The sequence below is a fragment of the Malaclemys terrapin genome, chromosome 2 (assembly GCF_027887155.1).
Source record: "Malaclemys terrapin pileata isolate rMalTer1 chromosome 2, rMalTer1.hap1, whole genome shotgun sequence".
Lineage (NCBI taxonomy): Eukaryota > Metazoa > Chordata > Testudines > Emydidae > Malaclemys > Malaclemys terrapin.
The window spans coordinates 48,677,675-48,692,366 of NC_071506.1; the positions used below are offsets into that span (position 1 = coordinate 48,677,675).

Genomic DNA, 14,692 nt, shown 5'->3' on the forward strand with positions numbered 1-14,692 from the left:
ATAATAAGACTAACCATGATTCTCACATATTCATAACTAAATGTCAAGCTCATCATTCTGAATTGTCTTTCCTTTAGTAACATCTTCATGCATCCCAATAAAAAACAAACAAAACTATTTCTCTTACAGACTAGAAACAAATGCTGCTTTGAATGATTCTTCTAGCTCTTGTTGATCTGGTGGACTCAGATATGGGCATTTGACTTTTGATGTATTTAAACAAGTTCTACTGATTTGTCTCAATAACCTTGGCTATCTGGTCTACATATTCCCTGGCTTTCCATATGTATAATAATAATAACAACAATAATTTGTGCTTTCTTTGTAAGACTGAATGAATTTCCATATTATTTTGTTCATAAAAGGTTAGAAAATAATGACAGGCAAAATAAAGAATTTTGGTATAAATCTGTGATAATCAGAAAACAATAGTACAAGAGATATACCGAACTGAGTGTAGGGTTATCACTTTTAAGGAGACACAAAAGAGATATTCTTGATATTGAGCAAAATTTATTGGTGAGGAGTTAGCTATGTAGGGCCAGCTTCTGATATTTGTTTTTTTGAGTAGCCCCATTAGTACTTAGTATGAGTCAGAGTATCAGAATCTGGCTATATAGATTTCAGGGTATAAATTAAAAGCAGGAACAATATTAGAAGCAATGGTAAATCAGATGCTGAGTAGTTGTCTCACTGTGCAAATAGATTTCAATGGGATTACTCAAGGAGTAAGGAAATATGAGAACCTAGCCCATGGTAACTTGTGTTGGCACTACTATTATCCTCTGATAAAAGTGCAATTGACTTGTCTCCTCAGTACTAGAAATGTACCAGTATCACAATGTTAGCCCACTATTACACTGCTAAATTCATTCTAGGGATGCTATTAAATACTCTTGAAACGTCAGCTTCATTCACACCAGGCTTGCTTGTCTCCATTATTCAAACTAGCTGTGCCCTTTCCTCATCCATTTTGGCTCCATCTTCCCCTAGCACATTCAGTGCTTTACAACTAATGGCCTAAATCTGAGAGGTGTTGAGTACCTTTCACATTCATTGATTTCAAATGGAGTGCTTGGTACTCAGTACCTCATAGGCCCTAAAATAGCATCAATGTGTCATGTCAGGGCAAGTCTACACTGGCAGAGCTAAAGCAGCACTTTAACATGCCTTGTGTGGTCGCGGCACAGAGCTCTCCCAGCGCTCTAAAAAACCCACCTCAATGAGGGACGTAGCTCCTAGCGCTGGGGCACTGTTTACACTGGTGCTTTACAGTGCTGCTTTACACCCGCGCTTAGGGGGGGTGTTTTTTCACACTCCTGAGCAAGAAAGTTGCAGTGCTGTTAATTGCCAAGGTTGACAAGCCCTCAGTGTGTCCAAAAAAGCTTACTTGAGTTTTAGGAAAGCAGTTTTAGAAAGCACTTTCTCCTCTAATCACTTCCATAAAGAGAGTACAGCTCTCCTAAACAACAAAGGGAAAATGCACAGAATAGGTCTCAGAGAAGAGCAATAATTTATATGTCAGATAAAAGGCTGACTGCACACAGCATAGAGGTAGAGACTTTCGGTCTGGGATTTGTCCGAGGGTAATTTTTAGTTACTAAGATGGAATCTCAAAATCTATTAACTAAATAGCAGAATTTACAATACACATCTTACTAGCTTGAAATGGCAGATCAAGAAGTCATCATAGCTTTTTACTTCAAACGCAACTATTTTAAAGTCATAAGTTGACAGCCAAAAAACCTAATGTTACCAATCTAATGTTAACAATTTGTAACCACCACTAAATAGTTTGTAATCGAAAACCTAAAACACAACAAAACCAGATTAATAATTTATTTTGAAATTATTACTGACAACTACTTCATCCTTAAGTGGGAGAGAATTTTCTTGTGAATTATTGTAACAAAGACAATTTTATCTTCTCTGGACTTGTGACAGATAAAGTAGGTGTAGGGAGGTCATATTACCTCTGTATTTGGCACTTTGCAAGCACTACTGGAAAACTGTGTCCAGTTCTGGTGTCCACAATTCAAGAACGATGTTGATAAATTAGAGAGAGTTCAGAGAAGAGCCATGAAAATGTTTGAGAGATTGGAAAACTATGTCCTGTAGTGACAGGAGCGCAATCTATTTAGCTTAACAAAGAAAGGTTAAGGGGTGACTAGTTCACAATCTGTAGGTACATTATGGGGAATAGAAATTTGATAATTGGCTCTTTAATCTAGCAGACAAATATAAAACAAAATCCAATGGCTGAAAGTTGAAGCTAGACACATTCAGCTTGGAAATAAGGCATACATTTTTGGAACAACTCACCAAAGATTGTGTTGGACTCTCCATCACTGGCAATCAAGATTGGATGCTTTTCTAAAAGATAGGCTGTAGTTCAAAAAGGAATTATTTCAGGTAAATCCTATGGCCTGGACTTTGCAGGAGGCCCGAATAGATGTCACAGTGGTCCCTTTTGGCTTTAGAATATATGAAAAGGCCTGATTCTGCAAGTCTGGTTGGAAACTGTTTTGGTACATAAAATACATGGACCAGTACAAGGCATTAGCTAGCTGTGCACCCAAAAGTTTACTTTGGTTTAAAAAAGAAATTGCAGAAATATGTAACAGAGATGAGCATCTGCTTTTCTACTTTTCATAAGTCAAGAGGGTCAGATTCACTTGTTTGCTTCAGCTGCTTTGCATCACTCTAGTGACACAAAGCAACCATAAACTTTGGCTTTTCAGTGAATCTGGCCAGAAGGTCAAAATGTTTTAGTCTTTAACTTTTCTTATTTATACATTATGGCCAAATTCAGTGCTGACCTACATTCTGTGAAACCCTATTTAAAATCAATGGGATTTAATGGATTGTTAATCACTGCAGAATTTGATCTGTGACCTATATGCCTCCATTGTGCCAGGAAGATGTTGTTTGCTTCCCCCATTCTAATGTTGAATGCACTTCCTTAAAGGAAAGTCGATACACACTTTCACAATATGCCCACATGACTTGCCTAAGAAACTCAAAGTAATCTGTAACGGATATACTAATTTATTTCCTTACATTTCTGGATATACTAAGAGAACTTTGCTCCAAAACCTGTTCTTTGGACTCATGCCTTTTCTTTCTGGTGACGGTCATCAGGAAAATACTGTATCCTTTGTTAGTGGAAATCGTCTATACTTAAGGAACGGCCAAATGTTGAGTGCTCTAAAGGAAAAATGTGTAGCAGTGGCTCAAGAAACTATCACTTGACACTGACAGTCTGGCCAGATATTGCACAGTATCTAATTTTCCATTTTTGGTTAAGTTTATGGATAAGGTTGTAATGAGGAGGACTCAGATCTTCTTGACTCTTGTCAATCTGACTTCAGACCTTGTTACTGTAATGGGACTGCACTACTAGCATTGGTCACTGATCTCTTACCAATGTAAAAAAAATATGAGGTGATATCCTGTCTCTATTGAAGTAAGTGTCAAACTCCCATTGACTTCACTGGGGCCAGGAATTCATCGCAGGTGTCCATGATGATGTTAATGGATCTATCAGATACCTTCAAAACCATGCAGATCTGAGTGCAAGTAGATGGGTCTGCCTTGCAGTTATTTCATTATCTTCTGAGGCTTGGTCTTGGTCTACACAAGGAACTTATGTTGGTATAACTATGTCGCTCAGGGGTGTGGAAAATCTGCACCCCAAGTGACACAGTTATACCAACCTAATCCCCAGTGTAGACAGTGCTATGTCAACGGATGGGCTTCTCCCATTGACATAGCTACTGCCTCTCGAGGAGGAGGATTAACTACAGCAGTGAGAGACGCTCTCACGTTGGCGTAGCTAGCATCTTCTCTAAGTGCTACAGCAGTGCAGCTGCACCGGTGCAGCACTGTAAGTGTAGATAAGCCCTGCCAAAGAGATCCCAGAAAGTATTTTGTTAAGAATCCCAGGGACTGTTAAATGATTATATAGCAACAGTGACCAGGATGTTTTTCCCTCCATCTGAAGATTGCATTCCTTTATCGTGCTTGCAAAGCTCACTTTACGTCACCCATATGTTTGTCACTTCAAGATTAGGCTATTGCAATCCGCTCCACATAGGGCTACACCCTGTATCAACTTGGAAACTGAAGCTCATGAAGAGGACAGCCATGCCTGTGTTAAGAGATGCAGCTTGTCATGATGAGCACATGATACCAGTGCTCCAAAATCTCCTCTGGCTGCCTGCTGATTTTCAGGTGGCGTTAAAAGTAGTGGCGTTCACCTATAAAACCCTAAATATCTTGGGACCTGACTATCAGAGATACTATATGCATTTTGGGGGCAGGATTCAGGTGAGGGTGTAGATTTATATTTGTAGACATGAATTGGTGTTTTGCAGGAGCTGAGTTGAGGATATTCAGTTTGTGGACTGGCTTCTTTTATACAGAGTAAGGTTGTTGGTTTGTTGTTGGATTACATCTTTGATTATTTGTAAAGAGCAACTATAGCATGGATTTATCCCACACAAAAAACTTAAATTGAAGTTAAGGTCACTAGCACATCACAGTGCTCTAAGAAAATATTGTTTCACAAGAATGCTAGCGCTAAATAAAATAAAAGTTAGAAATGCAGAGTTCAGCGTGTACTTCTCAAACCAGACACTGAAATTAACCTACCTATGGGGGCAGAGGTATGCCCTGAGAAACTCAAACATTCTTATTACTTTATCCACAACAGTTTAATTTTTATCAGTGACCACAAAAAGACTTTAATCCTAAAATAGCTGCAACAGCTTTATAACTTTCTTTACAGTCATACACAGTACACATACATGCATTTTTCAAATTCCTTATTAGAGAAATAGCATGGTAAAGGTAACCATTCCCCATTTGTCATTAAGGGGCCAATCCTGTCAAGTGCTGAGAGCACCCATCTCTTCATAGGAGGTGCTAAGCACCTTACAGGACCGAGCCCTATTCCACATGGCAGCCAGTTCTCCAAGTGCCACTACTGTGCCTCCCTATATTAATATCAGATGCCTACATCATGTGAAATAGGAGCACTTATAAGAACAAAGCAAAGATTAGTGTGGTGACAAAGTAACACTCTTAGTATTGGTGACATAAATGCATTGGACAATCTGCATTGACCATTTCATCCAGTTGGAACCAGGGAATATAGTGTATATCTATAGCTATATAGCATACCAGTGAGCATAGTGCATCTCAATATCTATCTATTTATACACTGGGACATACACACACAAATACAGTGTAATGCTTGAAAAAATTCACTTGCTCTCTTAACAGTGATAAGCAGAAAGCTTTTCCTGGCAGGTGGCACCTAAACCATCAATTTGTGCAAACATAAACTTTCATTTTTTAAAAAAAAAAAGCTTTCATCTTTATGGTTGCAAAGATAACATCCAAAATGTGAACTGAATGTAAAGCATTGCAGTTTTACCTTCCTGAATCTGCAGGGAGACAGCTTTAGTATCTTTGCTGCTCTTCAAATAGCAGCTTTGCCAAGCAGCAGCACCCTGCTATTTGAAGAGCAGCAAAGACACTAAAAAGCTGTCTCCCTGCAGAATCAGGAAGACACAACTGCATTGGCAGAATGAAATTAAAACTAGGTAGTTTATAGAACATACTCAGAATCATGTAGAGCAGTGAAACTGTCAAGAATCACATCAATTTCATACTTCTGCTGCTCGGCAAAGCTCTGAGCAAGAGCAGAGACAGGCAATGGAGAATCAAAAAGATGAGGAACTAAACAGAAATGTTGCTAGGGAGGAGTAGAGAGCAGATACCACTTCCACAGATTGACTAATGAAGATCTGTCTGTCTAGCAACAGCTGGGGGCTCTCAAGGGGGAGAAGAGAGAGAATATTGGTGGGGTTAAGGGGTGTGTAGAGTTTCAAGTTTATCAGTCATCAAGCAGAGCCTGATATGAGAGATTGGGGCCTCCATAGGGTCCAGGGACAGAAAACTGATAGACATTCCAACACCCTCCCCTTTCCCAGAAGCTGGGAGGGTGGAGAAGAAGGAGAGGAAGGGTATCTTATCTGGACCTTGCAGGTGGGGCCCAGAATTCTTGTTTTTTAGGTTTCAGCCTCCATAAAGGAGGAGTTGTCATACATTATTCAATTTGGGGGAGGGGAGAGGGACAGGATAGAGTATAATGTATAACAATAGAGAACAAATCTGATCATTTCAACATTGCCACATTGCCACATCACCCAACCATTCTGAAAAGTATATCCCCACAAGTGCAGTGAAAACAGAGAGAGGTAGAGAAAGAAGGCAGAGACTTGCATAGCTATTCCTCCTGACTCCCAATCTATAAAAGACATAGTCACCATATAGCTACACGTTCACATTTCTCATTTGGTTACCTGTGTAGCAATGAAACAATTTCAGGATTTTTAAGTTTTATTTATTTTATTAGGGCTGCCTCTCTTCATGAACTCACTGAAAACAAAATCTTGAATTCTCCTTTCACTCACACTTGCGTCAATCAGGAGCAACTCCACTGAAGTCATTTGCCATTATAGATGAGAGGAAAATCACCCCCCAACACTAAGAACAAATAAATCAATCCTGAGAGTTCAAAAAAGAATGAGAAGATTGAGGGAAATCTGAAAATGTTGAAAAAAAAATCACTTGCCAACTCACCAGTGGTGAACAGAAATAGGTCACATTCTGCTCTTACTTACAAAGGTGTAAATCCTGAGTATCTCTGACTTCAATGGAAGTATTTGGAATTGACATCTGTGTAACAGAGCAGAACTTAGCTGAAGTCAGTAAGAAATTCCTTAATACAATAGCTACAATTAACTCAACCATTTCAAAATACAGCTGATGTTGACTGTCCATATGCAAATTAAACAAGCATCATTCTAACAGGAACATGCTTGAATAGTTTTGTAGGAACAATTATATTACTTAGCCATTAACCAATACACCGTTCTCATAGATCAGAGTATACACTAAAACACAGCTCTTCAACTTGCAATGTTCTGTAATTTATCTACAGATGCAGCTCAACCTGCTGCATATTCCTTTGAGTTATACTCCATCCAGCTAAACTCTCTTACAAACACGATAGCTGCCAAAGTCATTTTTAAAGTTTTAAGTCCTCTAAGAGCGCAAATACATTTTCACTGTCTCTGTATCTACTTTTGATGACCAGCAGCCACTCACAATCTGGCAGTGCATCATCTGGATAACTCTTCTTATATGAAAGAAACAGTTACTGTCACTGAATCAGTGTACAAGGTAGTTTTTTCTTTTTATAATATAGGGCCATATTCTGCTATGCCTCCTCCACAAGTAGCCCCATTGATTTTAGTGGAGATATTCAGAGAGTAAGGCATCACTTAACTCCAGTAAAGATGGCAGATTCTGGCTCTTAGAATTTTGGTGCTTTGGTACCACGCTCATTACAAATATGATTGATTGACTGGTTGATAGATGTAGAAGCAAAAAGCAGGCTGTGAGGAACTAACATTTCTTTTACAAACACTCTTTTAGCAGTGCTAAATAGGAGAAAACAAAAATTAATACTGCAAAAATAAAAGGAGGGGGAATCAAATTCCTATAGAATAGTTATTAAATTGTTTACCATTTAGCTGATAAATATATACTTCCAAGTGCAAACACATTGCCATTAGCATGAAGAACTATTCTAATTAAAGCCGGTTGGTCTATTTCCACTAACAGCTATTACAGAGCTTGATAATAGGACAATATTTCTTATCCGAGGATAAACCCCTTATCTCTCAAGAGCAAAAATGTTCTAATGGTGAACTATTTGGCTGTGCTAAGAAAAAAAATAACCTGCCTAAGTCCACTTCAAAACCTAATCTTTGACCCAAAGGTTGTGCTGCAGTGTTGACACTGCCTGGCACCAGGATGTCCCCTCTGGGGAAATGGGCAGGATCTACCTCACTCACCTGGAGTGAAAGAAACTCTCCCATGTTGAGTTGCCTCCTGCAGGGGCTCCCTAGCGTGACACCTGCTTGCTCAAGTCGGTGCTAATAACCAGAAGAGAGAACGACCCAAGGACCATTACTGGGGCAGTACCAGCTCCAGCGGGGAAAAGCTGTTCAACCTGACAACTCAGCGCAGGCACCAAATTTCCCCTGCTCTCAACAGCAGCCTCGTCCCTTACAGCTCCCAGCGCCCGCGCTCAACCTCCTGCGGGCAGCCCCCTCACTGTAGAGGGCGAAAAGTTGGAGCAAACGCTGGGGCAACCCCTGCTGCTGCCGAGCCAAGGTTGGCTTCTCTCACCTGGGCTCACCCCCCTGCCTCCCAGGAGCTGTCCCCCCTCACCGTTGTGCTCGTCGTATCCCCAGTGCAGCATGGCCACCCACGTCCCTGCTTGCTGGCGAGAGGAGCAGAACGTCTGGCTGGACTGAGCAAGACACAGGGCGCTCTGAAGGAGGCAGGCGGCGCCCAGAGGCTGATAAAGTCTGGTTGAGCGCCGGGAGCGGCTAGGCGCCGCTTGTAATTCCCACCTTCCGCCAGCTGGGGGACCTGGCCCCCTCCAGCGCGGAGTCACCTAAAGGAGGTAACATTGCTCGAGTAGCAACAGCCAGGACTGTGATTCCAACCGCTGATGGGATCATTTGTGTTCCTATTCATCAGGGATGGGCCTGAACACAAACCTTGGACCTGAAAAAGGCCAAGACTGTGAAGAGTTCAGATCTGGACCCAAACTTTGCTGTTCCCATCTGAGCTGTTTATTAATAGTGACATTTTTAACAAAGGATGTTTGCTTGCTGTCCAATATTGCAGGGGGGTAAGTGGCACCTGATAGTGCTCAGCATCCTGGAGCATTAGGCTCCTCACCCATGCATCTAGACAGGGCCGGCTCCAGGGTTTTGGCCGCCCCAAGTAGCCAAAAAAAAAAAAAAAGCCGCGATCGCGATCTGCGGCGGCAATTTGGTGGGATATCCTTCACTCCGAGCGGGAGTGAGGGACCGTCTGCTGAATTGCCGCCGAATAGCTGGATGTTCTGCCCCTCTCCGGAGTGGCCGCCCCAAGCACCTGCTTGCCAGGGTGGTGCCTGGAGCCAGCCCTGCATCTAGATAAGCCCCAGTCCTGCAACTGGATCCAGGCAGGTGCAGGGGTCTGCCTGCACAGCTCCAATTGCAGGAGTGGGCTTTAAATAGTACAGGATGTGCAGCAAACTGACTTCATGTCAGTTAAAGGATTCAAAGCCTCTCCCCTCAAAAGCAAGAGAAAGAATCAAGAAAACACCTAAGTTATACCATACAGGAAAAGGCCTTGTAAATGTCTATGCATTTTATGACCCTCATCATCAGAGTAGCTGAGTATGTCCCAAGTATTTAACAATAGAAATAATCTCTTTCTTTCTTCCTTTCCAGGCCTGTGGGGGGAAAAAACTGATTGTTTTATAGGGGAGCAGGTAAGGTGTTTGTTTGCTTTTAACACATTATCTATTTTGTGTGTGTGAGTGTGTGTGTGAAGCTGTGTCTGTCTTGGTATTGCCAAACAAAGCATTAAACATCATGAGTTAGGCTTAAATACAATGAAATTGGCTTAAAAGGCCTGAACTGTGATTTTGTTTGTTTTTAAATAGGGGTTATTTTCCTTTGTTTTCTGAGGGTACACTTAGCTGTGCACACACATACAAGCACTTAACTGTGGTAATGATATGCACAAATTACCAATTCCATGGCTAAATGTCATTTGCACAAACAGTCCCTGCAACAGTACATGTACAGTACTGAAAATCTGGCCCTAAAAGTAAGCATTTTTTATATTTTGTTTCCTGTCTTCATTGTAATAATTTAAAAAACAAAATACAATTATTGTCTAGACAAAGTTTTATGGGAACATTTCACATATAGTACAAAAAATTAGAAAATAAAATGAAGCCTAAACCTACTCCTGAAGATTAAATGACTTCTTTCCAATGTACAACAAAGTGCACATATTTTGCTAATGACTCTGAGTTCTACATTTGCTCTAGTTAGTTAATGAATTATGCATACCATTTATTTATATGCTACTCCATTTCCTTTTTCTTGCTGGTTTTGCTTGTTTACCTGGTTTACTGCAAGGAGATCCCTTGAAGATGATCTTGTAAGGATAAGTACTAAAGATGAATATTTTTAACTAGATTCAAGAAGGAATGTGGTTCCAAACAAGCAACCCAAAGGAAACCAAAAAAGTATTTTTATAAATTAGTTTTAACCTCATAGTTAAGCACATTACATTCCATAGCTAGCCATGATTCAAGTAGAAAGCTGAATTATCCAATATTTAGACTGAAAAATAAGAGCCACAGATTATATGCAATTTAAAAGAACCACTTGATTCTCTGATGTGTAGAATAACCAGAAAACCCTCAGGCTGATGTCCTGAGTAAAACAAAGTGCTGCCAAATGCAAATGGAATAGAGAAAATGTTTTGTGTTTTTTCAAATCTTTCAATTATAGTAACTCAAGGGGTTATTTGTAACAATGATAGATACAAAATTTTCAGATGGAAGTGACATTTCCAAGTTGATGGTATCCTTTTAAGTTACACATTTGGGCCTGTATCCTGCAAAAATTTTCATGTGTGCTAGTAAACTTTACACACTGTTAGACCATTTGACTGCTCACAGTGTAAAAAGTTAAGCATGTGTGTCTTTGCAGGATTGCCTTGTGTTTGAAAAACAACCTTCTACTGCTTTCTATGGGAGGAAAAGCTGTAGTTCTTTTCTAATGAACAAAGAGTTGGTGACACTGAAAAAGACTTGCTTTTTGTACCTATGGCAAGCAGAACAAAACATTGTTTGATATTACATTTTTTAAATTAAATGCATCTATAATGCTATTATTTTGTTTACCCTATAAAATATTTGTTCATCATTTTCTTATTTGATATTTCTAAATGATTTGTGAAGTCTCTGTTGTTTTTCCACAGTGATGGAGAACAAATAGAATCATAGACTTTAAGGTCAGAAGGGACCATTATAATCATTTTAGTTGCCCTTTTCTGAACCTTTTCTAGTGCCAGAATATCTTTTTTGAGATGAGGAGACCATATCTGTACGCAGTATTCGAGATGAGGGCGTACCATCGATTTATATAAGGGCAATAATATATTCTCAGTCTTATTCTCTATCCCCTTTTTAATGATTCCTAACATCCTGTTTGCTTTTTTGACCGCCTCTGCACACTGCGTGGACATTTTCAGAGAACTATCCATGATGACTCCAAGATCTTTTTCCTGACTTGTTCTTATGTTCTTATCATCTAGTCTGACCTCCTGCCCAATGCAGGGCACAGAATCTCACCCACCCACTCCTGTATCAAACCTGTGTCGGAGCCATTGAAGTTCTCAAATCATGGTTTAAAGACTTCAAGGTGCAGAGAATCTTCCAGCAAGTGACCCGTGCCCCACGCTGCAGAGGAAAGCGAAAACCCCCCGGACTTCTGCCAATCTGCCCTAGAGGAAAATTCCTTTCCGACCCCAATATGGCAATCAGCTAAACCCTGAGCATGTGGGCAAGACTCACTAGCCAGACACCCAGGAAAGAATTCTCTGTAGTAACTCAAATCCCACCCCATCTAACATCCCATCACAGGCCATTGGGCATATTTACCGCTAATAGTCAACGACAAATTAATTGCCAAAATTAGGCTATCCCATTATACCATCTTCTCCATAAACTTATCAAACTAGGACTTGAAACCAGATATATCTTTTGCCCCCACTACTCCCCTTGGAAGGCTGTTCCAGAACTTCACTTCTCTGATGGTTAGAAACCTTTGTCTAATTTCAAGTCTAAACTTCCTAATGTCCAGTTTATATCCATTTGTTCTTGTGTCCACATTGGTACTGAGCTTAAATAATTCCTCTTCCTCCCTGGTATTTATTCCTCCGATATATTTATAGAAAGCAATCATATCTCCCCTCAGCCTTCTTTTGGTTAGGCTAAACAAGCCAAGCTCTTTGAGTCTCCTTTCATATGACAGGTTTTCCATTCCTCGGATCATCCTAGTAGCCCTTCTCTGAACCTGTTCCAGTTTGAATTCATCCTTCTTAAACATGGGAGACCAGAACTGCACACCGTATTCCAGATGAGGTCTCACCACTGCCTTGTACAACAAACAGTACTAACACCTCCTTATCTCTACTGGAAATACCTTGCCTGATGCATCCCAAGACCGAATTAGCTTTTTTCACGGCCATATCACATTGGCGGCTCATAGTCATCCTGTGATCAACCAATACTCCGAGGTCCTTCTCCTCTTCTGGTACTTCCAACTGATGCCTCCCCAGCTTATAACAATAGTTCTTGTTATTAATCCCTAAATGCATGACCTTGCACTTTTCACTATTAAATTTCATCCTATTACTATTACTCCAGTTTACAAGGTCATCCAGCTCTTCCTGTATGATATCCCAGTCCTTCTCTGTATTGGCAATACCTCCCAGCTTTGTGTCATCTGCAAACTTTATTTGCACATTTCCACTTTTTTTGCCAAGGTCAGTAATAAAAAGATTTAATAATATTGGTCCCAAAACCGATCCCTGAGGAACTCCACTAGTAACCTCCCTCCAGCCTCCCTCCTCACCTTTCAGTACAACCCGTTGTAGTCTCCCCTTTAACCAGTTCTTTATCCACCTTTCAATCCACCTCTCCAAGCTACATGTATTATGAACCCCAGCTATTCTCACAAAATTCCCATTAATAGAAGTCAGTGGGAGTTTTGAGTGATTGAGGATTGCAGAATCAAGCCCAGGACCATTAGCAGAGGCATTAGCCTGAGCTTTGGCCCCATTATCAGCTCAGTAGGACTACTATTATGATATGAAGACTGAGAGAGGCTTCACGAGCAATGGTAGTGGACATCCACTATGGTTTGTAATAGCACCGATGTGCCTGTGCTAAGCTGTTTTTTCCAGATATCATCTGCTTTACAGCACCTAAAAGTGTGCTAGGAACTTTACAATAACATAAAAATTAGAAGATCTCAGCCCTGAAAAACTTACATTACAACAGAAATTCTATTACTGTATTGCACCTCTCTGCCAAATGCTGTCTGTGAAAGAGATGGCACTCTGTGGTAGATGTCATTGTAGAACATTCTGCTTCCTTTACCACAAACCTTTTCAAGGGCCTGCTGGAGTAACTGCTCAGTTGCTAAGCACAGCTACAGGTGGAGAATAAGGAGGAAAGAGCAGAGATATGCCCACTCTCTACCCAGATCCTGCCATTTTGTAGCTTGTCCAACCCTCACCACTCCCTTTGTTAAGTGTGTATACATGTGGTTCTGCAGGCTACTACTGAATATAGAATTGCTTTTTTACACCACACAACACAGCTGACTTGCTATTAGAAGCATTGCACATCATCTTTGCCTAGAGATTTTATAGCCACCATAGCTGCATAAATGGGCTTAGGTTAGGCCCAGAAATATGGCCCAATCTTGAAGGTGATGTAAACACACAACTTTGCTGTGATAAATGGGAGCTGAGTGCGGAGCACCCTGTAAAATTGGCCTTATGTTCACACTGCTGAAGTAAGTTTAACGTTTTAAACAAGCTGAAAATTCCAGTCCATGCACTTAGTCATACACATAGCTAGAACAGGTGATAAATACAGGATGGGAAATGGGAACAGAGAATAAAATCAGATCACACATGACATGTGGGTATTGCTGATAATGTTTTTAAGGCTTCAAGAGAAAGACATTCATTTTTGAAAAACATACACCAAAAATGAGGGCCTGAGGCTGCAAAACACCAAGCCCTGATTGCCTGCCCCCTGGAACTTGAGAAAGCTCAGCATCCCACAATCTCAGCCTCTTTTTTAGCCCTGTGTGAGGTTTCATTTCAAAACAGACATGTACCTTTGTAAAACATCCAAAAGCCTTTCCCCGCCTCACTTTGGTTAATAACATTCTTAAATATAAAACCTTTCATCTAGGAAGTAGCAAAAGGCATGAGAATTGCACCGGTTAGGCAAGGAGGTGTCCTGCATTTCCATTCAAATATTTCTAAAAGCAAGTGTGGTTAGAATGGGCAGGCAGGCAGATGGCAGCATAGAAGTAACAGTTATCACCTGGATGCAGGATCGAGTCAATAGGCAAGCACTGTCTGTTACCCTGTGCTTGCCAAGTGCCGGGCACAGCCGGGTGGCTGATTGATGTCAGGAGGGGGGCCTGGCTCTTGGTGTGTAATTCAAGGAAGGCGTTAACAGCAGCAGGGCAATAGCACACCCGAGTTCAAACACACGCGGGGGAACGCCGCCCCCTAGCGCTTGCTCCCGGTATGTCGGGTGGGAGCATTGTTGTTAATCTCGGGACAGGGCCCTAGGGAGCCATTGATTTCCTTCTGCCGCGTTGTCTAGCCTCCATTAGCCCTCACTAGCTTGTCCTGCCGCCCGCCTTTTGGCCGGTGGGCACCGTGCTGCTGTTGACAGAGCAGCCTCTTTGTTTTCTTTCCAACCTCCCAGCCCCCGCGGGAGCGGGACAGCGGAGCCCGCCCGGGGGGAAGAGCAGGACGCGTCCCCGGCTGGTAAGGCCGCCCCGGGCACATGGAAATGCGCAGCACACAGTGGCGGAGTCCCCGCGTGATCCCCAGGCGCCCCCCGGGCAGCTGGTCCCCATCATCCAGCCGCTGCATGGGGACGCCAGGGCCGCTCTGGGGGCGGGGCCTCGGGAGCGGGGTTTCCCTCCTCCGGGGCGGG

General features: G+C 41.6%; 1 protein-coding gene across 8 annotated transcripts in view; it reads right to left on the minus strand.

The window, feature by feature from the left end:
• LOC128832310 (carbonic anhydrase 13-like) overlaps nucleotides 1-8,412 on the minus strand; it is a 32,353-nt gene extending 23,941 nt beyond the window's left edge. For 2 of the 8 annotated variants that reach the window (XM_054019587.1, XM_054019584.1), the window contains exons 1-3: nucleotides 8,311-8,387; nucleotides 7,932-8,012; nucleotides 6,693-6,747 (exon numbers count right to left, since the gene is read on the minus strand). In XM_054019587.1, the coding sequence (XP_053875562.1) occupies nucleotides 6,693-6,747; nucleotides 7,932-7,955 (79 nt within the window). In that variant the 5' untranslated portion in view covers nucleotides 7,956-8,012; nucleotides 8,311-8,387. Of the gene's footprint in view, nucleotides 1-2,322; nucleotides 2,386-6,692; nucleotides 6,748-7,931; nucleotides 8,013-8,268 lie in introns of all 8 variants that reach the window. The other 6 variants (XM_054019582.1, XM_054019581.1, XM_054019583.1 and 3 more) reach the window with 6 other exon arrangements.
• Between the last annotated feature and the right edge of the window lie 6,280 nt (nucleotides 8,413-14,692).